The 26285-nt window shown below is 41.1% G+C and overlaps 2 protein-coding genes across 2 annotated transcripts; one reads left to right on the top strand and one right to left on the bottom strand.

The window, feature by feature from the left end:
- Nucleotides 1-206: 206 nt before the first annotated feature.
- On the top strand, nucleotides 207-8881 carry ppwd1 (peptidylprolyl isomerase domain and WD repeat containing 1). The gene is made up of 11 exons (XM_023267245.3): nucleotides 207-524; nucleotides 647-749; nucleotides 1978-2081; nucleotides 2261-2381; nucleotides 2499-2946; nucleotides 3030-3220; nucleotides 3811-4000; nucleotides 4085-4266; nucleotides 4351-4432; nucleotides 4514-4696; nucleotides 8369-8881. Exons 1-11 carry the CDS (start codon nucleotides 392-394, stop codon nucleotides 8510-8512), a joined length of 1881 nt encoding a protein of 626 aa, XP_023123013.1. The 5' UTR covers nucleotides 207-391; the 3' UTR covers nucleotides 8513-8881.
- On the bottom strand, nucleotides 8641-24102 carry trim23 (tripartite motif containing 23). Its single transcript, XM_023267246.3, has 11 exons — nucleotides 23945-24102; nucleotides 23101-23263; nucleotides 19185-19306; nucleotides 18807-19085; nucleotides 15921-16103; nucleotides 15620-15835; nucleotides 14662-14796; nucleotides 13654-13783; nucleotides 13101-13211; nucleotides 10368-10492; nucleotides 8641-10280 (listed from the first exon to the last, which is right to left on the bottom strand). The coding sequence occupies exons 1-11, from the start codon at nucleotides 24041-24043 to the stop codon at nucleotides 10101-10103; spliced, it is 1743 nt and encodes a 580-aa protein (XP_023123014.1). The 5' UTR covers nucleotides 24044-24102; the 3' UTR covers nucleotides 8641-10100.
- Between the last annotated feature and the right edge of the window lie 2183 nt (nucleotides 24103-26285).

Genomic DNA, 26285 nt, shown 5'->3' with positions numbered 1-26285 from the left:
GTTGCTTTTTTGTTACAAATAACTTAAGAATACGTACATTCACACGGTATCAAACTACAAAAGGTCTGGTGGCAGAAAAATCCAAAGCAGTATATTAGACTCCCCCTAAAATGAACTTTTGGTTTGATCTAAGTGCGCAATGACAAGAGACCCCTGAAACAACCGAGCAATATCGTTCCACAACAGCTAACTTGGTCGAAGTAATGTAATAATATCATGCACACCTGTAATATACATATTTAAGAAAAAGAGATGGGATGGCAGATAATATATCGGTTCAAAATAGGTATGGTTTGTCACTGAAAAGTACAACCGGTAGGTGACAAGTCAGAGATCCATGCGCCGAACGGAAGTACCGTAACCGCGAAGGACCGCACTGAAAACAGCAGCAATGGCGGCGTCTGAAAACAATGTGGATCTGAAGCGCAAAGCTGATGATAGTCAGGATGGAGACAGAGATGAAGAGGAGGCAGAATGGGTCGGACCCATGCTGAGCGAAGCCACAAAGACCAAGAAAAGAAAAGGTGGGTTCTCTTGTGTGAATTCGCCAAACTGTCGGTCATCTACAACTACTGCTTATAGACGCTAATAGGCGCCAACCGCTGTCCTGCTAACTTCTGTGTGTTTATGTTGTGTTTTTCTTCAGTACTCGAGTACGAGCGTGTTTATCTGGACAACCTCCCATCGGCTGCAATGTATGAACGAAGCTACATGCACAGAGACGTTATCACACACTTAGTCTGTTCCAAGTAAGTGTTAAGGCACAACGCACTTGACTTTCACACGCTATGGCAACTTGTGTCATGTTCAGGTACAGTTAAAACGGCGTAAATAAATTATCAGCCTTCTGCAGCCTTCTTGATCTGTACAAGAAAGTACATAAACATCTAGATTGAAGACAGAGGCATTCAGCGGTCTTATTTTCTGTTCAATATTTTGTGTGATACACAATTAAATGCAATATGCAGACAGGCGAGGAAATACAGAAAAAATGTGAAACTGGGGCGCCCGGATAGCTCAACTGGTTCAGCGCGCGGACCATGCTAGTCCCCAACGGCCAGGGTTCGATTCCCGCTCACGGCCCTTTGCTGCATGTCTTCCCCCTACTCTTCTCCATACTTTCCTGTCTGCCTCTTCACTGTCTCTATCTAAGTAAGGCCAAAAAAAATACTTAAAAAAAATACCCGTGTGAGAAAATCCAACCCACAGTCAGATGGTGTTGGACTCTTTGCCACACAAGTTCGTTGTAATCAATCATTAATTGATTAACCACATGCTGTGATTAAAATGAACAACAGGGTCTCAATAAAGTCTGATATACAACAGGTTCACTGTGAGACAATGAACTAAAGCAATTCCTTAGGTCATTCCTTTTTGTATACTTTTGGAGCACCTTTTATTGTAGGACTTAATGTCTAATTCTTCTTTACAACTCCACATCTTATTTGCCCAATTGCTATTGTTTACTAATTTCCTGCTATTGTTCGCTTTTTCCAAACATAATGGCAATTAACCTTTCCCTAGTAACCAGCGACGTGCTTAAGTAATTTGACCCTCCCTCTGTAGTTATATAGTAATTTAAAACCATACTTCACCACACAGGGGTTGCTGTAGTTTGTTCTACATCCGCTGTAATATTCTTGTATCACATTGTTGATTTCAATGTAAATGACTAATATTTATCAGGGTCAAGATCAAGGATCAAGGATATTTATTGTCGTCGCATTTCTACAGCTAAATTTTGTTGGCACTAGGAGAGGGAGGGAGGTGGTGTAATGGAGGCTACAGCTTTGGGGGAAAAGCTGTTCTTCAACCTGCAATACAAAATGCTTCATGTAAAGCCCGTGTCTAACTAATTATAGACTAATTCAAATCTGCGGTGAATTTTCAAAACATTCTCACAGTAGCACACATAAAGATAAAAAGAAAGTTGAGTCATTGCTATTCGTTTAAGCCCAAATCATCCCTCTGTTTCAGGACAGACTTCATAATCACAGCCAGCCAAGATGGTCATGTCAAGTTTTGGAAGAAGAAGGAGGAGGAGGGAATAGAGTTTGTGAAACACTTTCGAAGTCATCTCGGTATGAACTAAATTTATCACAGATTCTTCTCAGTCACCTCCATGACATGACAGCGGGTCAGGAGAAAAATGCCAGATACTCTGTTTTGTTTTAATGCACAATGTGTTATATACTGACTATAACATGTATTTAGTGGGATGAGTGAGGACTATAAATGTTGTTCTTGTTTCTTTGTGCAGGTGTGGTAGAAAGCATTGCGGTCAGTGCTGAAGGAGCCCTTTTCTGTTCTGTTGGTGATGATCAGGCCATGAAAGTCTTTGATGTGGTCAACTTTGACATGATCAATATGCTCAAGTTGGGGTGAGTCTAAATTCTTAGACAGATATGGAAGTTTCATCTGTTTACAAACTAGAAGTGACTTTTCTCCTTTAATGTAATCTGATGTATTTTTTTGTGCTTGGGTTTATCTATGTGCAGCTTTCATCCAGGCCAATGTGAATGGATCTATAATCCAGGTGATGCCATTTCCACAGTGGCCTGTTCAGAGAAGTCTACAGGGAAGATCTTTGTCTACGATGGAAGGGGAAGCAACGAACCCTTCCATGTCTTTGACAAGATGCACACTTCGCCACTGTCCCAAATCTGCCTGAATCCCAAATTTAGAGTCATTGTGTCTGCAGACAAAGCAGGAATGCTGGAATACTGGACAGGCCTTCCAAATGAATTCAGATTCCCCAAACATGTGGAATGGGAATACAAAACAGACACTGATTTGTATGAATTTGCCAAACACAAAACCTATCCCACCAGCCTTGCCTTTTCTCCCGATGGGAAGAAGATGGCAACCATTGCTTCTGACCGGAAAGTCAGGATCTTCCGTTTCCTCACAGGAAAACTGATGAGAGTGTTTGATGAATCATTAACGGTAATCTGTCACACATCTTTCAGGTTGGATCTTAACTGATGTTTTGAATTCATATTGACTATCACACCTGCTTCATGTGTTAGATGTTCACAGAGCTGCAGCAGATGAGGCAGCAGCTGCCCGACATGGAGTTTGGGAGGAGAATGGCTGTGGAGAGAGAACTGGAGAAGGTGGATGGTATTCGACTGACGAATATCATCTTTGATGAGACTGGCCACTTTGTTCTGTATGGGACCATGCTGGGCATCAAGGTCATCAATATGGAAACCAACAGGTAGATGCAAATCAGCATAGAGAAAGTGATTGCCCCAGGAAGTTGTTTTAAAGAAGGTGGTAAACTACTCAGACTTGGACACATCTTGGCTAGTGATCAGTTCAGTCAGTAAATGATGTAAACTAGGGCTGAAGGTTATGCAAAAAAAAAGTCATGTTGCGATTATTTTTGCTAAATGTTGTTGCAATGTTAGTCACAATTTCAGTGCAATTGGTCATTTTCTTTTTATTTCAAAAATGGTTATATGATTTTTTTTTTCCTGTGGTCTGCACCAAACAAACAAGTTTCCATTAATTACTCCGCCAAGAAATGCGGTGGAGTTATTTGATGATTGCCGTTGGTCTGTCTATCTGTTTGTCTGTTAGCAACATTGCTGAAAAACGGATTTGGATGAAATTTTCAGGGAATGTCAGAAATGTCGCAAGGACCAGGTTTAATGTGGCTTATATCTCTGTCTTTGACATTGTTATCGGGAAAATGTTAACTGGTCGAGTGCTCATTGTTGTCACTGCCGAGTTCAAAGTGAAAATTTATAGTTAGTAAAGTTGAGGTAAACTATTCAATGCTTTGTTGTCGATGTTCTTCACCAGATGTGTGCGGATTCTTGGGAAGCTTGAGAACATTCGTGTGGTTCAGCTGAGCCTATTCCAGGGGGTGGCCAAGTCCATGCATGTGGCGCCCACTGTAGAGATGAAAGCATCTGACAACCCAGCCTTAGAAAACGTAGAGCCTGACCCAACCATCTTCTGCACTGCATTTAAGAAGAACCGCTTCTACATGGTGAGATATTGTGACAATTATTTCAACGGCACATGGTTGCATTTAGTTTATTTCATCTTTATACATTTTTTTTCCTTTCGTCAGTTCTCAAAGAGAGAACCAGAGGATACAAAGAGTGCAGATTCAGACAGAGACATCTTTAATGAGAAGCCCTCGAAGGAGGAGGTGATGGCCGCCACGCAGGCCGAGGGCCCCAAGAGAGTGTCTGACAGTGCCATCATCCACACCACCATGGGAGACATCCACATTAAGCTTTTCCCTGTGGAGTAGGTTTCTAGCATGCATGCTGTGGCTATGTTCAGTAACCTCTTTACATCCTGTTGACTGAACTTTGCTCTTTTTGCTTTTAGATGCCCAAAAACTGTGGAGAACTTCTGTGTGCACAGCAGGAATGGCTACTACAATGGTCACATATTCCACAGAGTGATTAAGGTAAGTTTTCTTAACTGTTAATAAAGAAATGAATGGTTATGTTAGTCTGTAATCTTTAATCTTGGTGTCTCTGGTATACAGGGTTTTATGATTCAGACAGGCGACCCCACAGGCACAGGCATGGGAGGAGAGAGCATCTGGGGAGGGGAGTTTGAGGACGAGTTTCACGCCACACTGAGACACGACCGCCCCTACACACTCAGTATGGCGAACGCAGGTGCCAGCACCAACGGCTCACAGTTTTTTGTAACTGTTGTGCCCACTGTAAGTTGCATTTTTGTTTAAATCCTTGCTCTCTTTTCTATGAAATTCATTACAGCTACATCAAAGCTAATGACATTTCTGTAATATTTCAAACATGGCTCAATAATGAATTAGTTGCAATCACTTTAATATACAGTAAAGGTTACAGCAACACAAAGTTAGAACTGCTGTAGTCAGAATTTTTAATATATGAACACAGAATCTAGTAATGCAGGCATGTCCAAAGTCCGGCCTGGGGGCCAAATCCAGCCTGCTGTCGAATTTCATATGGCCCATGGCCTGTCATAAAATGCATCACTTGTGGCCCGCCAGCATTTGTGACCGGGGTATAAATACACACGTAACAACAATACACACATAAATACACACGTTAAAAAACTATTTTAGGTTTCACCACAGGGTGGCAGCATGACCCATTCTGAGCATAGGCTGTATAGAATAGACACCAGCATTTGCAGTAGCGTTTGGCGGGAAAGTAGTTGTGATGTCTATTGTACAGTATGCTTCTGACCCTTCAAAAATGGCGACCGCTAAGTCTGTTAAGAAAAGGAAAATTGATTGCGAAGGCCGCCGCTTCCAGGACAGGTGGAAGTTGGAGTATTTCTTTACTGAAGTACAGAACAACTGTTTGCCTGATTTGCCAAGCGACTGTAGCTGTTCATAAGGAATTCAATGTCAAGCGACACTACCAGTTGGAAAAAAAAAGAAAAGAAAAAAAAAGAAACAAGCTAATGTCTATGACGGGCTAACAGGGAGCTACCGCAGTGAAAGACTGAAGCAACTGGAAGCTGTTTTATTGTCACAGCAGCGCTTTTTTACGAGAACACGCAAGTCGAATGAAAATGCTACAAAGGCAAGCTACGAGGTGGCGACTTTAATTGCAAAGCACTGCAAATCTTTTTCCGATGGTGAATTCATAAAAGACCGTATTATGAAAATGGTTGAGAATATCTGCCCGAGAAGAAGCAAGAGTTTGCCAAAGTTTGCCTGGCACAAAACACTGTAGCAGACATAAAAAGACAGTTGGAGGGTAAAGGAGCGAGTTTTGACTTCTTTTCAATAGCGTGTGATGAAAGCACAGACGCACTGGATACTGCTCAGTTGCTTGTTTTTTTGAGAGTGCTGGACGATAAGATGAACGTGACTGAAAAGCTTCTTGACCTTCAGAGCCTTATAGACAGTACAAGAGGAATGGATTTATTTGTTTCTGTTAGTTCCTCTGTGGATGATATGAAACTGCCCTGGAAAAAAGTCACTGGGATTATTACTGATGGTGCACCTGCCATGGCTGGCAAACGAAGTGGACTGTCAACCCTAATCTGCAACAAAGTGAGCGAAGGAGGCAAAGCCATTAAGCTTCACTGTATCATTCATCAACAAGTTCTCTGTGCTCAACACTTCAAATATGACCATGTCATGAAACCGGTGATGAAGACTATTAATTTTATTCGCTCGAAAGCCCTGTCCCACTTTGAACCTCTGACCTTCCGATTAGTAGTCCAGAGATTTTACCGTTGCGCCACCACTGTCCCTCAAACACAGTGATTTTGCAATACATAACAAACTGCATTTATTAATAAGAAGTCAAAAACTATTCAGAAAAACCTATCTTTGTAAACATGCTTTGGCTTACGCCAATTTGCATTTGATTTTAATGGTTCAAAGAATGTCAGGCACGATGGTTGGCCCTCACGCATGTTAACCTCATCAAATCTGGCCCTCTGAAAAAGTTTAGACACCCCTGTAGTAATGTAAAAGAGGCCCCTCATAGGCCTCTTTCAGATCTGCATTCCTTTCCATATATCAGACAGCATCTGAATGTGTCAGCCTCACATCTAAATGAGCACTGTGCTCACTTTTCACTCCGTAAAAGCTGTGATGTCAATCTTACCAGATCAGACCTAGTAACATTGCAATTTCAACTTGGATTTAAGTCTGTACTCTATAGTCACATTTACAGAGAAGCATCAGTATGACGTGATTTGGGAAAGAATTTTTCTACATTTTAGCCAAATGTCCAAAAACATCACAGAAAGCAAACGACACAGTTTCTCTGTTAGTTCACAAAATACCTAATTTATTTTGACGTACAATTTCAATTCTATAACAAACTAAATGTACATAAATATCAAACTTTTTGTTTTTTGTTGCTCCCAGCTGTTTGTAAGAGTGTTTCCTCTGAGTTTATTAAATACCTGCAGCATCAAACAGCATCACGATCCATATGACATTCTCCAAAGAGAAAGAGCATTGATAACTTCAGTAATTTTTCATACATATAAATGATCTCTGACATGCAATCAGTATGAATCAAGTTCTAAAAACAGGCAACACTGTTATTTTCTTCACCTCAGACAGGTGAGCTGTCACACAGTCACTTTGTCAGCTGCAGTTTAATTGTTTGTTATCGAGCGGATTTAGCTGTAGTTGTTTGTCTAAGTCTCTTTGCTCGTGATTGTTAGCTCATTGTTTTGGTTTTTTGGCTCGCAGTTGTAATATTTTAGTTCACTGATTCTCATAGTGCTGTTTTCACCTAAAAAGAAATCTCAGATATACCCCCTATGAGGTTCCTGCCAAGAACCAAACAGCAGACAAATTTATTGACTAGCTGGTGAACACAGTTGAGCATTAAGCAGTTAAAGGGACAAATAGTTCCATTTAGGAGCTACAAAGCAAATTAAAAACAGAGGGAATAGTGGAATTAAACACATCTGCTAATCAATACTGCTGTTGCTCTTAATCTAGATGTGCAAATAAGGAAGTTTTTGCTGAAAATGAAAGTAATGTAGTTTTAAATATATACACAGAATAGCTCCTGTTCCGAAATGAAATGCACCTTTTTGTCCATCATATTGAAAGAACTTTCATAGATTTTGTGCTCTGAAAATGATGTCAGTAAATTGTGAAATGCTTTGAACTGGCTAACTTTACGCAGGATTTTTCCTGGCTCAGAATGTGCTTTTGGTGGCCATGCATGACAGGAAGGGCAGTCAGTGTCAAGTAGTTTGAATAAGTGGTTTATCAATGATATTGGGAAAAAGCAAAACTGGACGCCAAGCAATTGGTCTGTTACATACAGGTACTAGTTGTTTTTAAGGTAAGAAAGGCGATAATGTTCTACTCTTTGCAGTCACTGTGTTTTTAGGGTTAGCAAACAGAAGGACGAAGTTTTTAAAACTCTACACCACATGGATGCAACAGACCTAGGAAGTCTAACATAGGATCTCAGATACTGTGATTTCCTTTAATACATTTTACTTGTATAGCGCTTTTCTGGGCACTCAGAAACACTTTACAGCCAAACAAAGCAAAACCAGGTATAAAAGCATTCAACAGTTAAACATTAAAAGTGATCTTGAAAAGGTGAGTTTTTATCAGGGATTTGAATGTGTAGTGAGAAAGAGTTCCAGAGGCGTCTCTAAGTTCATTTAATCACTTAGTTATGATGCTGTATATGGTATCGCTGCATTAACAGACCTTTAAATCATATGGAACTGTCATTGGTTGGGGAGAAATGAAGCAAAATTCCTTATATTTGTCAATTCCGCCATCCATTTTTGCAAAGTTTCATGCTTTTATGAAGCAGTGGACATATCTCCTCAAATCTGACTCGAATCACCTCGACTGTAGTGTGTGATTTTCATTGCTTTGTGTGCTTCTGTTTTCCTGCAGCCTTGGCTCGATAACAAGCACACTGTGTTTGGACGATGTACGAAAGGGATGGAGGCAGTCCAGAGGATCTCCAATGTCAAAGTGAACCCCAAGACTGACAAACCGTATGAAGACATCAGCATTATCAACATCACTATAAAGTGATTGAATGTCTTCATCACATCCTGTACAGTGCTATTTTTTTTACCAAGTTGAGTTATTAAAGAATACTGAGTGTTAATCTAAGAATGTTAATTGTAGCCAAAAGAAGAAGAATCTTACAGCCAGATAAATGAGGTCAATTTGTTTATTTTACAGCATCACATTATGTATAATTTAAAAAAGCCATTATCAAGTCCACTGGTAACAAAGGTTTCAATGCGCATTGTGCTTCTACGTTTCAAAAAACAAATGCAAATGTTCTCACAAACTATGTGGAAAGGCTGTTAACACGTGCATTTTTTTTTAATTTGTATTTTATACAGTAAACGTAGTAAACATTACATAGCAATGAATAAAGATGAACTCAAATGATGGTTCCTCAATAACAAGACAAGTGTCAGCATTAGGTTTAATGTTTCACTACGTTTCACATTACATTATTACTGAAGGCTGTTTAAAGGTGTACCATCTCGTAAGCACTCCAAACAGGACTTGTGTGAGAAGTTTATATAGGAATATTTTCACAAGACATGTTCTGCAGTGAGGTTAATACACAGAGTCTACTAAGAAACAGCAGATAGTTCATTTGCTTTCAAATGAAAACTGGTAGTGAGGCAGCAGACGAGTGCATTTGACAAATTCTGCGTGCAAGACACTCCACAAAACGGAGGCAGAATCAGTGCATAAAAACTCTGATTTTTTCTCCCGACACCCTCATTCCCGCTCATAAATAAATTCAGTAAACAGTTCTGTAACAGAAAACACGACATTCAAACCAAAACTTGACTGGTGCATCATTCCGAGACCAGCTGCAGCATTAAATACACTTTTAAAAAACTTGCACACATAACTTAAAGTCCCAACAAAACATCAGCTGCTATTGCTTACATTAGATGACAAGGCAAAGTCTGAACGTTTGGCCATCAGTGGTGAAGCCGCTGGGTTCATTAAACCTATGTTTCTGTCCCATCTCACTTCCCTGCAAATGCACTGGATTGTAGTGATGTCTCAGGATTATCTGAAGCTTACTAAAACAACTAAAAAGGTACATAAATGATACTATCATTACAACATGGACCACTGCATTTAGTTGAGATTACTGTCACATATGGAGCTGGTTATGGTGAGTAACATGAGAGATAGAAACTACAGATACAGGCCACTCTGTCAGGGCACAAGGAGAGTTTCTAACATTTAACTGGACCTAAGTCTACTAGCTATAGATGCCAGATAAACAGCTTGTCTCCTCGGAGGGTTAGAAGAAAAAGTGAAGTAAGCACTGTGTTAGACTAAGCTGCCTTAGACATGAAGCAGGGTGAGCGTTTGTAGTCTTAACTCAGGTTTTAGGCCCAGTGAGTTTATTAGAAGTTGGGAGGGACAGACCTAGAAGATGTTTTCTGGTTCTGTGTGTAGCTGGAGAATGTATTTACATCTTTGTTTCCTTTGTCCACAATGGTGCACAAAGAAGGAAAGATGAGGTCAGACTTAGAGCCGCAGCCTTGTCATGAAGTTGTTCAGAAGTGATGACCGGGCTCAGAGGCTGGGATACGGGTTCGCTTGTTGGGGGAAGAGTCAGTATGTGAGGGGACATTTAGGCGACATCCAAGACCCCGGCGGCCACCAGCTGTCTGGAGAGCCAATCCAGCCCCTCGTGGAGGCCCATCCCACTGCGGGCGTCGCAGCCCTGAATGTGCCAGCTCCTCCCACAGCACAGCTTGTGTAGGCTCAGCAGCTCCGTCATCTCCTCCACAGACACGGCACCAGGAACGTCCTGCAAAGCCAGCAGCAAACTTACAATCAACTGGGTTCCGTTTTGTAGAAATTCACAGTGAGACCTGACAGGATGTTTTTACAGTACCTGCTTGTTCGCAAAGATTAGCAACAAGGCATCTCGCAGCTCCTTCTCTGTTAGTAGTTTGGCCAGCTCGCTGTGGGCCTCCATGAGTCGGTCCCTGTGGCAGCTGTCGATCACAAACACCACCGCTGCACACACACACGAGTAGGGGAGGATTATTTAGAGCTAAATGGAACTTGGGCTGAACGATTTGGAGAAAATATCTAATTACGATTTTTCCAACAGATGAGCAACTTGAGCCAAGCTCAATATTCACTGTGTAATAGATTTAAAACACATTACAACAAAGTGTTATTCAGTCATTACTATGTGGGACATTATCAAGAGCATGACTGTGACACAAGCAGGACAACATTCTCAATTCAGTAATTTTTTTCTGGTTTAATTTATAAAATTTTAGTAAATGGCATAAGAAAAATGACAAGATTCAGTCTGTATTTCCCAGACCACAAGATGTCGTCTCCACACTGTGTGTATTGTGTGGCCAACAGCCCAAACCCAGGAGATTCAGTTTTCTATCACATGACACAGGCAGTAACATTTGAGAATCTGAAACCAGTTAAATTATTACTCCGCTAAGGAACACAATGGCGTTATGTGACGATCGGTGTACATTTGCCCCTCTGTCTGTCTGTCTGTCTGTCTCTCTTTCAGTGCTCAACATTACTCAAAAACGGACTAACAGATTTGGATGAAATTTTCAGGGAAGGTCAGAAATGTCACAAAGACCAAGTGATTAGATTTTGGCAGTGATGCGGCTTATAGTCTGGATCTACGGATTTGTTAAAGATTTCTGCATCATGGCGAGATAGTGGCACAGGGTCACTGTAACTATGACAGCAAGTGAACGCTACGTCAACTGACTGCTGACTATCACATGATTACGATCCTACTACAAATCCACCGCTGCGAACTTATCGGGACTTATCTGTCGGAAATGATACGACGACGATACGACTGAGCAGCCTTAGCGGGGTACTGCACCTCAGTACTTTTCTTGTTACTACATGATTTCTTTCCAGTCAGGCAATTGGCAAACAACTAATTATTTTGACACTAAAAGATGAAATAAAATATTCTTGAACTTTAAGATTTTTAAATGAACCAACTGAACCCCAAAACCTGCTGGTGGGTTTGAAAGTTATGTTAAATTTATGATGGAAAAAAAATCACGTAAATTTGATCATTTTTCAGAGCAAGAAACTGTAAAGACAGAAGGAATTGTTAGATTTTAAAGTTTCTGACATTCTTTGAACTACTCATCTGTGACTTGCAGTTCTGTTGGAAAAATCAACCAAATCTAAGCTTAAAATCATGATATTTTATCAAAATCACTTAATTGACCATGATTCATTTAAAAATTACCAAGACAAACAAACAAAAAAATATTGTGCCAGATCCGGTGACCAAAAATTGCAAAATAAGAGTGACAAGTATGAAACTAATTCTTTAGGTCTTATTCAAGTCACATATTGCAGTTTCATGCACATTTGTCTGTGTTTCATGTCTGCTACTACTAGTCTTGCTAATTCAGCCCCATTAGGACCAAATGAATCTCTAGTGTCCGTCCACCTCTGCAGTGCTCATCTTCAGTATCCCACATTCAATGTGACAGTTTTATCTTCAGCTATATCACAGGTTGTTATGTCGGTACATTAACATTTGTTGTATTCACTGTCATTTCTATACTGCAGACAAATATTACTTCTGGGTGAAAAATCTGGAATTATATTGTGTGTTGATAAATAAGTTTCCTTGTTAGCTTGCATCATGCGGTGTCGTGTCACAGCTCCATTCATAGCAGTAAATCAACCTGTTCCTCCCCACTGGAGAAACCACACACACTGCATTTGCAACAAAGGCATTTGTACTGGAAGCAACTTTTCCTCATTAGAACCTTTGGATTATTTGTGGTTTGATCAGCTACTTCAGTTGTGAGCCTCCCAGAAACCAAATGTTATCAGAGAGGCCACTGTCAGCCGTTCCCCTTCTTTCAGATATTAATTGTTCCCAGAGGATGAAACCAAGCGACTTTGGTGAGCCTGTGACTTTTCCTCTGACACCACAAACAGGTTGACATTTATGGTTCACTCTGAATCATAAATGTCAACTATCTGATGGATTGCTGTGACATTTGCTCGACATATTTAAGGTCTGTTGAGGATTCACTCTACATAACAATACTGCTGATTCCATCAGTTTGCCAAATACTTTCATTTATAAGTAGATACCTGCAAAAGTAGTGACACTACTGAATAGTCAAACATTTAAAGTTGAATTAAATAATCAAAGAGCACATCTTCCAGCAGGATCTCAATGCGTTTACACAATGATAGAGGTGATTTAATGTACTTAAACCTGCAACAATTCAGTAACATGACAGATGGTATTTACCTGGTCTGCTCCAAGTCTTTTCTTATCATTTCAGTATAAAATAACCTAATTCAAATAATTTAATGAGCTGCAAATACTAGCTTTTTATGTTGTTTTGGAATTTATTCACACTCAGTGCACTGTGGAACATTTACTACAGATAACAAACCAAGCCCTAGTGATTAATCAATTGAGTGAACAAAAGAAAATCTTTTTTGTTCTCTAAAGTCTAATTCAAACAAAGTATTATTCAACTCTATAAATTTTCAACACCATGCCATGCACAGTAAGCTGAACATGTCATTCAAATATGCAGACAAATAATGAACAATACATTCCAAGCATATAAAGCACAGATCATACCTTGAGTGTTGAGATAATAGTGTTTCCAGAGAGGTCTGAGCTTATGCTTCCCTCCCACGTCCCAGATAGTGAATTTAAGGTTCTTGTATTCAACTGTTTCCACATTGAAACCTTGAAGAAAAGATTAAAAACAAGAATTAAATCAGGTCATTATTCAAGAGACTTGTAATGTTGACACAAAGAGTCAATATGCTTTTTGCCATTCCTTTAGTGTGACAGCTGCATTTTTGTGCATGTAAAGGGTCTGCAAGTTTGCAAAGTCCAAAGGCACTTATTTTCTCTTACAGAAACATTACTCTGATCATATAAGTGTTACTTCACTTTCATCAGGTCAGCTGACCAATCAGAGCAGAGTAGTGTAAAATAGTGCGTTAAAATACGAAAAGGTGCTGCAGCAATAAGAAAAATACAGTAGTTAACATTAAAGCATGCTGTAGTAGACACCCAAAATACAAATCTGAGCATGTAAAAGTGCAGAATATTGGCTCTTTAAAAGTCACTCAGCATTTCTAGATCAGCGAGCTGATTTTCATTATACTCCAAATGCCTTTACCAATGGTTGGGATGGGTTGCATGAACTCATCTTGTTTCAGCTTGAAGAGGATGGTGGTTTTTCCAGCTCCATCGAGCCCAAGAGTCACAACACGGATTTCCATTTTTGGACCAATGTGGACCCGGTTGTCCTGAAAACACATTTTCAACATCACCGTTACATATTGAAGAACACCACTGCCCTTACCATTTTGTGACAGATTTCATTGACACTAGGGATGTCCTGAACAAGGTCCTTTTACCCCCAATCCTATCCGAGTCATTTAATACTTAGCATCTGCCTGTACTAATTCACAATCCGATATCATTTTCTGAGATAATACAGATGTCAAGTACATTACAGGCATTAAAATCAATACAGTGCATATGTTTGACAACTGAACAGCTCTGCAATGCATTTAGAAGAAAACAAAGAGGATTTCTGTATCAAAGCTGTTTGTTAATGTCATGCAGGTAGTCTTGAACCTTGTTGTAAAGCTTTGGTAGGACACTGTCTGAAATATAGTGTGGAGATGGTAGGGTATACAAGTCCAAAAGACAGAGAGAACCTGTATTCTCTAAATGCATGTCAGAACATGTATTGTAGATAAGCTGTAGTACCTGTCTGGTCCACCAGGAGGAGCCTCTAACTGTTAAATAATGCAGGCATTCAGGCTACAGAAAGCTCAGTGGTAACAGGACAAAACATTGTTGAAGACTTCTGTGACACTTCATGCCCTCCAGCCAGAGCTTGTGATTAAAACAAGCCAGAATCGACTAGGACACAACCACAAAGCATGTGCTTAATTAGCGTTATCAATTGTGTTATCGATTGATAATGCGGCTGACTGTTAATCATGAAAATGATTCAAAAATTTGCATTCCTATCATCCTGCCACAAACTGTGCCCTCCCTTTACAACACCTATGTGACAGTCGATACTGACTTGTAAAAAATGATCTTTGAGATCAGAACAGGACATCCCTCATTGACACATGCAGATTTCCAGGACTGACTATGAGCAGTGTACCTTAGTGAAGGTGACAGGGATGCCAGCATCCAGCTGAATGTGATCTGCCAGCTCAGTAAACTGATGCTGCTGCTTCTGAAGGGTCTCCAGCAAACAGTTGATCTCCTGCTTTGCCAGCACAACTCTGCAGTCATCCTAGAGCAGGACAGAAGCAACACATACTCAATACTAGAAAAGCACTCAGAGAAGGCAGTACTCAACCAAGGATGTTCCATTTCCTCATACGGGATTTTCTGAAATGCAGCATTTTTTTCTAGAAATGCAGCATTTGTTTATTAGTTATTGATGATCAGAAATTACTGCACCATAGAATGTGGCTATTTAATACAGATGTACACACAAACAAAATGACCTTGTGCTGAGCACAGACGTGTGTTATGCATGTGTACTTTATGTACGTATACCGAATTGCGTGACCTAAATGTGTAGCGGGCGGCGGAAACGATGGGACTCGGAAACACCCCCACAATTTAATCAATTGGTCCTTGTATCATTTCTGACGGATAAGTCCTGATAAGTTTGCAACAGTCGATTTGTAGCAGGATCGCAATAATGTGATCGTCAGCAGGCAGCTGATGTAGTGTTCACTTATTGTCATAGTTATAGTGACGCCATGCCACTATCTCGCAATGATACAGAAATCTTTAACAAATCCGTGGATCCAGACTATAAGCTACATCACTGCCAAAATCTAATCAATTGGTCCTTGTGTCATTTCTGACCTTCCCTTAAATTTTCATCCAAATCTGTTAGTCCGTTTTTAAGTCATTTTGTCAACAGACAAACAGACGGACAAACCAACGCCGATCGTTACATAACTCCGCCGCGTTCCTTGGTGGAGAAATAACACAATATTACAATGTATCACCTGATGCTGTGGCTTTAATCCTTATTTGGAAAAAATGGCCCTTACATGCACCCGTTTATTCGCTGAGCTCAATGTTTTCATGTCTCCTACCTGCTGCAGTGTTTTCTCGCAGTGCAGGCAGGCGGTGGAGACCTGAGACAGCAGGATGGTCATGTCCTCCTGCTGCTGTCTCAGCCAGATAAGCCTCTCCCTAACGTGAGCATCCACCACGCTCAGTGCCATCTCCTCCTGCCGACACAGGGTCTCGTGGAGGTCTGCAAAGTAAGCTCGGACGCAGGAGCGTGCGCTCTCTGCTGTTCCGGGAACCTGACAAATACATAGAAAGGCGTTAATACCAGAGGACAGGTACAACTGTTTGTGTTTTACAAAGATTTCCCATGTTGTATCTTACATGTTCAGTGTGTGCCATGCCGACTCCATCCTCCACTATCTGCTCGCCACCTTCTATTTGCTGCACGATGCCCACCAGCTTCCTCGAGTACTCGGACACCTCGTCTGTGAAGGTGCGGATGCAGTGGGCCATGTCCAGAATGGATGCACGAATCTGATTCGCTTCAGTCTCAAGAACAGCGTGCTAGAAAAAAGTTCAAGAATGCATGATTATGTACAGATGTTTTGTGTCTCTCTGTAATTATTTTGTGTCTCTTTGCATTACCGTGTATGGATGTTTTAAACTCTGTGTGTTTGCTTTCTGTCTGTTTGTGGTCACTTTGTGTGTCCTTGAAGTTGCTTTTGTCTCTTTGTGGTCGTTTTTGTCAGTTTGTGATTTTTTGTGAATCTTGGCATGGCCATGTATACAGAGTTGGATTTCTTTGTGGTCACTAGTCTGTGTGGTTGTGTTGTGTCTATTTGTGATCTGTGGTCTATTTGTGGTCATTTTCTGTCTGTAGTGGATATTTTTGTCCATTTGTGTTTTTTTATGGTAATTTTTGTTTCAAATTATTTTGATTGCTACTTGGCAGCCCCTTGATATATTTTAGTAGTAACTTCAAGGAATAGTGGTGTCACATTCTAAAATGCATCAATAATATTACTGTTTGTCAGTTTGTGTTAATAGTAAAGCCGCGTGTCCACTAGATGCGATTTTCCCGCACGGCAACGCACCGCATCTGACAATCGCACGGATGGCGGGCGGTCACTACCAGACCACAACATGGTCACATGACAGCGCTCGAGCAACAGCGGGCTGCTACGTGGTCACGTGACAGAGCTGTCAGCTTGACGGTCCGGCAGACAAGTCGGATAAACACAGCGGCTCGGCCACGAACTTTCCCTTTTATTTCAAAAACACTTCAGCGAAAAGTATTTCTGAAAGCATTTGAGGCGAGAAATAATCTGTGCAGCAGCTGAATCTGTCCTCGTTTTATGTCACCGACGCCTAGTTTAGAAGTTTGAGGACAGTTTCACGGTGCGTGGAATCTCCGCACGCCACATCGAATTTGCATAAAGCAGAAGTCCTGTCTACTTTATGCAAATGAGCTGCGGCCCGCTCCGGGTAAGCACAACGGATCGCAGCTGGAAACACATCGCAACCGGACCAGCACGCCACATGCGGCGCATTTACAGCTGCGATCCGGTGTGTTTACCTGGAGCGGGCTGCAGCTCATTTGCATAGAGTAGACTCGACTCCGGCGTGCGGAGAGCCCACGCATCGTGAAACTGTCCTCAAACATCTAAACTAGCCATCGATGAAATAAAACGAGGACAGATTCAGCTACTGCCCAGCTTATTTCTCGTCTCAAATGCTTTCAGAAATACTTTTAGCTGCAGCGTTTTTGTAATAATAGACAAAGTTTGCGGCCGAGCCGCCATGTTGGTCCGGCTTGAAATCCAGGAGCAGACCAGCCCCCGAGTCGATGCGTTTGTCCAATCAGGGGCAGGCAAGGTGCTTAAAGACGGTCGGCAGGTGCTAAGCTTGTTTTATGCTTACCGCGTCCGCGAGGTCCGTGCGGCTCCGTGTGGAAAAATTACGTCATATTCGCACCCACGCCCCCTCCAGCGGCCTTTCCGCGCACCTCCACATTTTTCTAACCAACGCGGAGGGAGCCGCACGGAAAAACATGGCGGAGGGCCAGGACCTACTCGTAGCTGAAGTCTAGAAATACGTGAACTTATACGATTCATCACACAGAGATCACCGTGGTAACCGGGTTATGAACTATTCATGGTGAAATAAAACTAACTGCTGAAATGCTTTTATTCGGTAAAATGCCGTGTTGTCAGTGGTGTAAACCATGGCAAACTTCTTCTTCTCTAGTTTAGTACCAGAGTAGACCAGGTAGACGTGTGTTTGAGCTACACTGCCCCCTGCAGTTTGGAAGCAGACTTCTTCTTCTCTAGTTTATTACTAGAGTAGACCAGGTAGACGTATGTTTGGGATACACTGCCCCCTGCAGTTTTGGAGCAGACGCGCACAGAGTATAAATGCACACACGTTCTTTCGCACGGATTTCCGCGCGGCTGATTTCCGCGCAGCTCGTTCGTGCGGAAAGTATATTCCAGCCTTTAAACACAGTTCACCATGGAGGAGAAGCTTATAACAGCTGTATCTGCGCACGCATTGTAACCATTAGTGTTTTCGAAATAAAAGCGAGTGTTTATCCGACATGTCTGCCGGACTGTCAAGCTGAAAGCGTTGTCACGTGACAATGTTGTGGTCTGCTAATGACCGCCCGCCGTCGGTGCGATTTTCAGATGCGGTGCGTGTGGGAAAATCGCATCTAGTGGACACACGGCTCGAGTCTGTGTGGGCACCTTTCATCAACTAAAGATTACAGTCACCTTATGATGCTCTCACTTGCACCAGGACACTGCAGTGACATTCCCACTTTGACACTGGATTATCAGTGAATGAACATCTGTGTTGGCCACATGGGTGACCAATGAGAGCGCATCATTGGACAGGCAGAGCAGCCCCCTTTTCCTGCAATTTTTCAGCATCAGACATCAGCAAACCGAAGCAATGAAGAGTCAGAAATGATAAGAAATTTTAAAACTGTATATAATACAGCCAAAGAAGAGCTGCATTTTACTAACTTAAAGTCCCAAATCCTCCTAATGAAGACTGAAATAAATGTACAAAACATTCATCTTTGTGGTAATTTTTGTCTCTTTGAGGTCATTTTTGTCTTTGTGGTAATATGGTGAACCTTTGCAGTCGTTTTCTGTCTCTTTATTGTTCTTGTGTGCTTCTTTAAAGTATTTTTGTGTATCTGCTGTAATTTTAGTCCTTTTGTGGTCATTTTTGTGTTCCCTTGTGCCTTTTGTTTTCACCTACCTTATGTCCCTGGTGCTTGCCGTACTCCTTGCACACACAGCACATGAGAGGCCCAGACTGACAGGCTTCCTCCAGACAGACAAACTCGATGGCGTGGACCTGATGCTGCGGGCAGAGGGTCTTCTCATGCGGCTTATCGGCCAGTGGCACCCGACGGTGTTTGGCCAGCGTGCGAGTGGAGTGGGTGAGCTGAGAGCACTCGGCACACAGGTGGGTGGCACACACGGTGCAGTACATGGAGGCCGTGTGGCTCTCATCCTCGTCACACCGAATAATACACTAGTTGAAAAGAACAATTGTGAGTGAATGGCGAAGCAGGTGTGAAGGTGGCGCATGTTACACACCATTTGCAAAACAGTAAAATGACTGCTGCCTTACTTCTCCCATCCCTTTCAGGGCATCCTCCGCCATCCCTGACTGGTTGGTCGCTCCATTCTGGAGTCGCTCCAAGAGTTCAAGCAGAGCAAAGTTCTTCTTTAGACCCCAAACCCCAGAGTCCCCTGAGGAGATGTGAAGAAACAGAAAATACTTAAAAGAAAACTGACAGAGGTGAAAAGTTCTGTCCTCAATGCAGAGAATATGCTCGACAGAAGAGGGCAACAATCACATCTTCAGTCAGCTGGTCACAGTTCTCTGTAACAAATTCACAATGTTGGAGCTGTCTTCTGAACAAAAAGAACAAGAAAACTTTGCAGTATGATGAAATCCAACACAAACTGTAGCTTCAGAATAAAGCCTCTGACACAGTCTCACTAAACCAATAATCATAAGCTTCACTGTTGTTGGGATTACTTGAGATTTCCTTCTACAGGCTGATGGTCATTTTGTGTCTCTTTGTGGTTGTTTTGTTCCTCTGAACAATTAATCATTCTGCAGCATGTCTGACCCAAGGTGTATTTTTAACTATTATTACTTCATTTAACTCTCAGAATGTGCTACACTTTAATGAGTTCTGGAGCCATGGCAGATCTTATTAAGAAGAATGCTAACACTGTATGTGCTTCAGTTCCTTCGGCTTTGGAAGTCAAATGAAGAGAAACTTGCAGATACCAGGATGTTGTTTTAAGGTTTTCTATTGGTTCTGGCTTTCAGGTAGGATGGTCAGTCACAGCAAGAAGCAAATCTTTCACTAGACATGCAACCAAAACCTGCTTTACACTGTCCCAGTCTTAAGTGTATGAATCTCTGCATGCACAATTGTCATGCTCAACACCCACCACAACATATAAAATCTTAACCTGATAGAAACACTGATATGATAAAACAGCCCACAGTATACATTCCAGTTATTGCAAAGCATGGCTGGAAACAGTGCTTTTATTATAGTAGGATCTATGTTACAAATTGAAACACTATAAAGCACAATGTCTCCAGAAACACATCCTCTGCTGTGACGGGTGTTTTACCAGCAGGGGCACCTCCAGAGATTTTTCCTGTGAAATATCTCTGGAGGCGCCCAGAGAAAACAACAGAATTCTATGACAATGTTGTTGTATGGCTACTAGTTGAAAATTAGGTCATTTTAAGACCTCGTGAATCATGTACTGACATACTTTGGTTTCTTACTTTACAGAAAATTTTCGTGATTATCTGATGTGCACAATTCAATTCAATTTTATTTATATAGCGCCAATTGCAGTCAAATTGTCTCGCGACGCTTTACAGAACCCATATGCCTGAACCCCCAGAGCAAGCCAAAAGGCAACAGTGGCAAGGAAAACACCCTTTTAACAGGGAAAAAAACCTCGAGCAGAACCCGGCTCTTTATGTGGGGGGACCCATCTGTCTGCTGGCCGGGCGGGTTGAGAGGGACAGAAGAGGTAGAGAGGTAGAGATAGAGGGATAGAACATTGTGAACATTGTAACATTGTGGTTATTACAGTGATCTCCATTCAAAACAGTCCAGAAGAAGAAAGGATGCAGAGTATTTCTGCTCATGTGTGATGAAAATTTATCAAACCACAACCAATTATGGTACAATAAATTTGTTGTGATTGCTTCTTGGCAACCCCTTGCCATATTTTGGTAGTTACTTTAAGAATTAGAGGGGTCACATTCTAAAACACATCAACAATATTACTGCTACAAATACTTTGGTGTCAAATGGAAAAATCACCCTACTCCAACACTTGATATGACAAAAAATACTCTGATTTCAGTAAACAAATCAGATTTTTACAGTAAAATATCACCTAGCTGTGATGGAGTTTAGGACTCAGGACTAACTTACTTGATTCAAGTCCAGAATGCATTAATGACATGTTAATGGAATATAAACCCAGTAGTAGTTTTGCTTTCGTCAACGAAAATTATGACGAAATATCGTCGTCAATGCACCTTTATTACTTGACGAAAATGAGATGACACAAAATACTTTCGTCTCGTCTCGTTTTGGTCAACGAAAATGAAGAGACATTTCAGCAGAGTTTTTATTTTGTAAACCGAATTTCGTGTCGTTTTTATTCGTCAACAATATTGTATTATATATTTTATTATAGCTATCATCACATAACCACCATTTACGTTTCGTCTCGTCTCGTTTTCGTCAAGTGATAAAGGTTCGTTGACGACGATATTTCGTCATAATTTTCGTTGACTAAAGCAACACTGCCCAGTAGGGCTCTGAGATCTACGGAATCAGGTCAGATAGTGGGGTCCAGAGTTCAAAGCAAACATGGTGGAGCAGCATTTAGCTGTTATGCTGCACACAAATGGAACAAGCTACCAAGGGAACGGAGGGCAGCACCAAATGTTCATATTTTCAAATCCAGGTTAAAAATTTTCCTTTTTTCATGTGCTCATACAATAACTTTATTAATCCCCGAAGGGAAATTCAATTGTCTGGGGTCTCATCTGTTTACTTTAGAATTAAATAGTTTAATTTCTGATGGTGAGAAAGATTTTCTGAATCTTTCTGTCCTGCAGAAAATCTTTATGATTTCTCATGGGTGAGCTCTTATAAATCACTGACAGGTTAATCTTTTATCTGCACTGTTTGTTCTGTAAATAATTTTAATGCAAATTATTCTTTTTGCTGGATTCATATTTTCTAGGTTTTTGTTTTTACTGTATTCATAATCAGGTTTCATTTTATTTTAAACTGTATGTTTTAATTCTTGAGATTTTTTTTGTTATTTTTTTTTGATTCTATGTAAAGCACATTGAGCTACTCCTGTGTATGAAATTCGCTATACAGATACAAACGCCTTGCCTTGCAGCTCAGTTTGAAGACACCTATATGGATCCTGCTGCTGTTTTAGGCTTCAGGTGTTAAATAAACTCAGAGGAAAGATGCCTACAAACAGATGCAAGCAACGTATTAAACGTCAGCTTGTGCCAGTTTTAATGTCACCTTATGATTCTTTCACTTCCACATGGACACTGCAGTGGCATTCCCTAAAATTTTGACATTGGATTGTCAGTGAATGAAAATTTGTGTTGGCCACATGGGTAGCCAATGAGAATGCATCATGTGACAGGCAGCGCAGCCCCCTTTCCCTGAAGTGTTTCAGCACCAGACAGCAGCAAACTGAAGCAATGAGGAGTCAGAAATGATAAGAAATTTTAAAACTGTCTATAATACAGCCAAAGAAGAGCTGTATTTTACTCTTGAAGTCCCAAATCATCCTGATGAAGATTGGGATAACTGTAGGAAACATCAACTCTGCCAAGGAACATGGCAGAGTTACATGACCATTGGCGTATGTTTGTCCTTCCGTTTGTTTGTCTGTGCACAACATTATTCAAAAACGGACTAACGCATTTGGATGAAATTTTCAGGGAAAGTCAGAGATGACACAAGGACCAAGTGATTAGATTTTGGCAGTGATGCTGCTTATAGTCTGGATCCATGGATTTGTTAAAGATTTCTGTATCATTGCCAGATAGCGGCACAGCGTCACTGTAACTATGACAACAAGTGAACACTACATCAGCTGTCTGCTGATGATCACATCATTGCGATCCTACTCCAGACTGACCGCTGCAGACTTATCCATCGGAAATCATACGACTGAGCAGCCTTGGCGGAGTACTGCACTCTCTGAGTGCTTTTCTTGTTAACATAAAGTGTTAAAAAATTGCTATGTTTATGAAAACTGACTAAGAAGGTAATGTCAGTGTTATTGTGACAAGACACACCAATTTTACCTCTGCGCCTGCAACACTGTGTCACTGGAAAACCCATGAAGTTGGAGTAGACATATTCCAAATGAAAGAGGTACAACAATGACCAAAAAATCTGAGTATTTTATGTCTTCCATGTCAATGTGTCGTCACAGAAACTCTCACTCACCCAGCTCAGTGACCTGTCTGTCGAAGGGGCAGCGGACCGCTCTGCCATGGAGGGGCAACCGGGTGAGACAATCATGGCACACTGTGTGACCACAGAGCAACAGACGAGGGACTTTATCACCTTGGAGAGAGAAGACGTCCTCACACACTCCACACTCCAGCACCTGTAAACACAAGCACAACTTGATAAACTGCCAAACCACCACTGTGTGTCACAATCCTGCAGTCAGGGGGAAGAACTATCCCACGGCTGGATGTGATATTCACACATTTTGTGTCTGAATACAGAGAGATGCTCTACAGAGAGAACAGAGAAGAGTCAGTAAACATGTCAGTGTGAGGTGCAGTCATCTAGACGTGCAGCTGGTCAACCCTCCTGATTTCTGTTTCTAAATGTGACCTTTTAACAAATGCGATGCAAACAAGATTCTAAGTTATACGTTCAGCAAGCAGCGACTTTTAAATCATGTTACCGAGCAGAGCCACCACACAGAGGAGCTGCACAGAAACACAGCTAGAGCAGAAAGCTAGCGATGGTTGATCCTCCAGCTCTGTTAGCATGCTGCAGGAACAAATACCAAACATGTGAATGTGCATTGAGCCAGCTAAGATATTTATAAAATCAGTAAACAGCACCGTTTTCATGATCTAATGTTTACACGTATCGAATCTAGCTTAGTGTTTGCCATACTGCCTTCGACGCCAACGCAGCCGCAGCAGCGTTCGCCCCAAATCAGAAGCCACGAAGGCACAGAGCCTGCTGTCGGTGCTTCGTGCAAACTAACCGAACAACACAACCAACACGAACATAATGCAGGTTGAGGCATTCGTGACAGCATTCCAACCTTCACTGTGCTTCCATTAGCTCCCCTCCCGTGTCGGATACAGGTCTCCATCGTCGCTACGGCGCCCTGCTTGTTTATTCCTGCTGCAGCAGCGGCCATTCTTTACGACAGCGCGGAGTACTGCGCAGGCGCAAGAGGACTATCCCCCAATCACTTCCGCTTTCGCCCTTCAGGTCCTACTAGCGGACAATGTCTTTCTGTCGTCTTGTTACTGTCATAAATGTTAATATCGTGATGTGTAACCATTATTGCAACATAATTTTGACATCCTCGCTTTAACATTAATTTTGTTTTTAAACAAACATACACATCGAAATATTGCTATTTCATCTTCTTCCTTCTTTGAAGCGCAGGCGCAATACAACAGAGCCGGTATTTAACTTTTTTTTAAATCAAAGGAATATTTATCGATTAGATTGCTCATTCATAAGGAGGTCATCAAATATTTGCAGCTCCTCCTAAGCTCGTAGGAGAGACTTGGCATGCACAGAGATCCCAGAAAACAGTAACCTTCGGAAACGTTCTCTGAATGTTTTCAGAAGGTTACATTTTTAACCGTGAGGGGAAAGTTCTCAGATCGTTCCTAAAAGTTTATTCTATTTTTGAGGTTTTCAATTTTTTGTATAACCCTTAGAGAACATTCCGTAAACATCATGAGAACTGCCAGTCCTGGTTCTTAAATTCTGTAAATATTCTGAGAACGTCCCGAGGACCACCAATCCCAGTTCAGCTAGTAAGATGTGTCTGCAGAGCCGGAGGCTCGACAGGATCGCACCTCAAGGACCGCACGTTTAGAGCCTTTTTTCCGAGACAGCGCCACCCTATGGATGATCACTAAAGTGCATAACTTGGGGTGTTAAAGGATTATTTGACTCAAAACGTACTTCTAATCTAAAAGGTTTATTCAAGGAGCATTCCACCCAAAGTACTACTTCATGTCCAAGTACCTGGAACATTATTGACATAGTTAAAATTGTAAAACAGTGAGTGTTAAACAAGTATTCACAATGAACATCACTGCTGCTTAAGTGACAGGTGGTGACAGGCAGTGGTCTAATAAGGCCTCAACTATTTAAACATCCCCAACATTTTTATGTTGTTCTGATTAAATTTAATGAGGATGGAGTAGCAAACCTTTTTAGATATCAGAATTTACATCTGCTTGCCAGGTTGGATAGTTCAGTAGGTAAGACTAACCACTTGGGTGCAGGAGTGGTTTGAATTTCTGTCAGTCCAAACAACAAAGATGCTCAGGCAAGGAGGAGCCAGGACAGCAGGGAAGAGTTGCAGGGAGAGATGCTTTCTTTTTTTTTTTTTTTTTTTTTTAATTAATTTTTACAAATTATAAAATGGGAAATTATTTCACTCATTTTGATTTGATGTGATTGATTACATTTCTTGGCAGTCTGTGTTCTATTTCTGTATTGCAATCAATGCATTTCCGAGTGGGTTCAGCAGATCCCAGAAAAATAGCAAAAGAGAGAAACAAAACATTTGGCTAAAAGATTGCTAGGCCTCAGGTACTATGCAGGAAAACACAAAGGACACTGGTATCTAGCAACACACCGGCAGTCCTTTCTTGGCGTCTGATGGACGTCTGTTGGATGTCCAGTGGGAGTCTAATAGGCGTCTAGCAGGCTTAGGTACAACACACCAGCGGCCCTCCCTCGACATCCAGATACAGCCCAGGGGAGGCTTTTTTTAAAAACATTTTTTCTTTTTAAAGGAGGCGTTTGGAAATTTACCATGATTAGGTCACCACCCTCAGATATGAATAAATTCAAACATAATGGTTGCAGAAATGTCAGGATTGGCCCTTTTAAAAAGTATGGGTTGTACTGCAACAGGTACTGGTACAGGTCAGGAAAACTTAATAGGGATCTGCTGAAAAAAAGTTAATTACTGAAAGTGAACAAATCGGTGTCTTACTTTTACAGACAAAAATCATAAATGCACGATTCTGAGTTTAATCATACAAAAAAGACTAAAGCATGAACAAATTAAGTAATTCGAAGAAATTTCCAGTGAAGGTGTGAATATTAAATTCGCCCTTAAATGATTCTGCAAGAAGGAGATCCACATTTGTGAAAACAGTTTTCAAGCAAAGCTGCTGTAACATCTCTTTAATTTTCATTAAGCTTTTCATTTCTTATTAAGAATTTATTCTATGTAGTATTTTTTATGTGTGTTTCTTAATATTGACATTTTGCGTTTTACATTTTTGAATCTGTATTTTGCCTTCTAGGTATCCTTCTTTTGCTTTGTCAGAACACATTATTATTATTATTATTATTATTATTATTATTATTATTATTATTATTATTTTTATTATTATTATTAT

The sequence above is a fragment of the Amphiprion ocellaris genome, chromosome 17 (genome assembly GCF_022539595.1).
Source record: "Amphiprion ocellaris isolate individual 3 ecotype Okinawa chromosome 17, ASM2253959v1, whole genome shotgun sequence".
Classification (NCBI taxonomy): domain Eukaryota; kingdom Metazoa; phylum Chordata; class Actinopteri; family Pomacentridae; genus Amphiprion; species Amphiprion ocellaris.
Note: the sequence above shows the minus strand (reverse complement) of the source record. Positions and strands in the feature narration are given on the sequence as shown.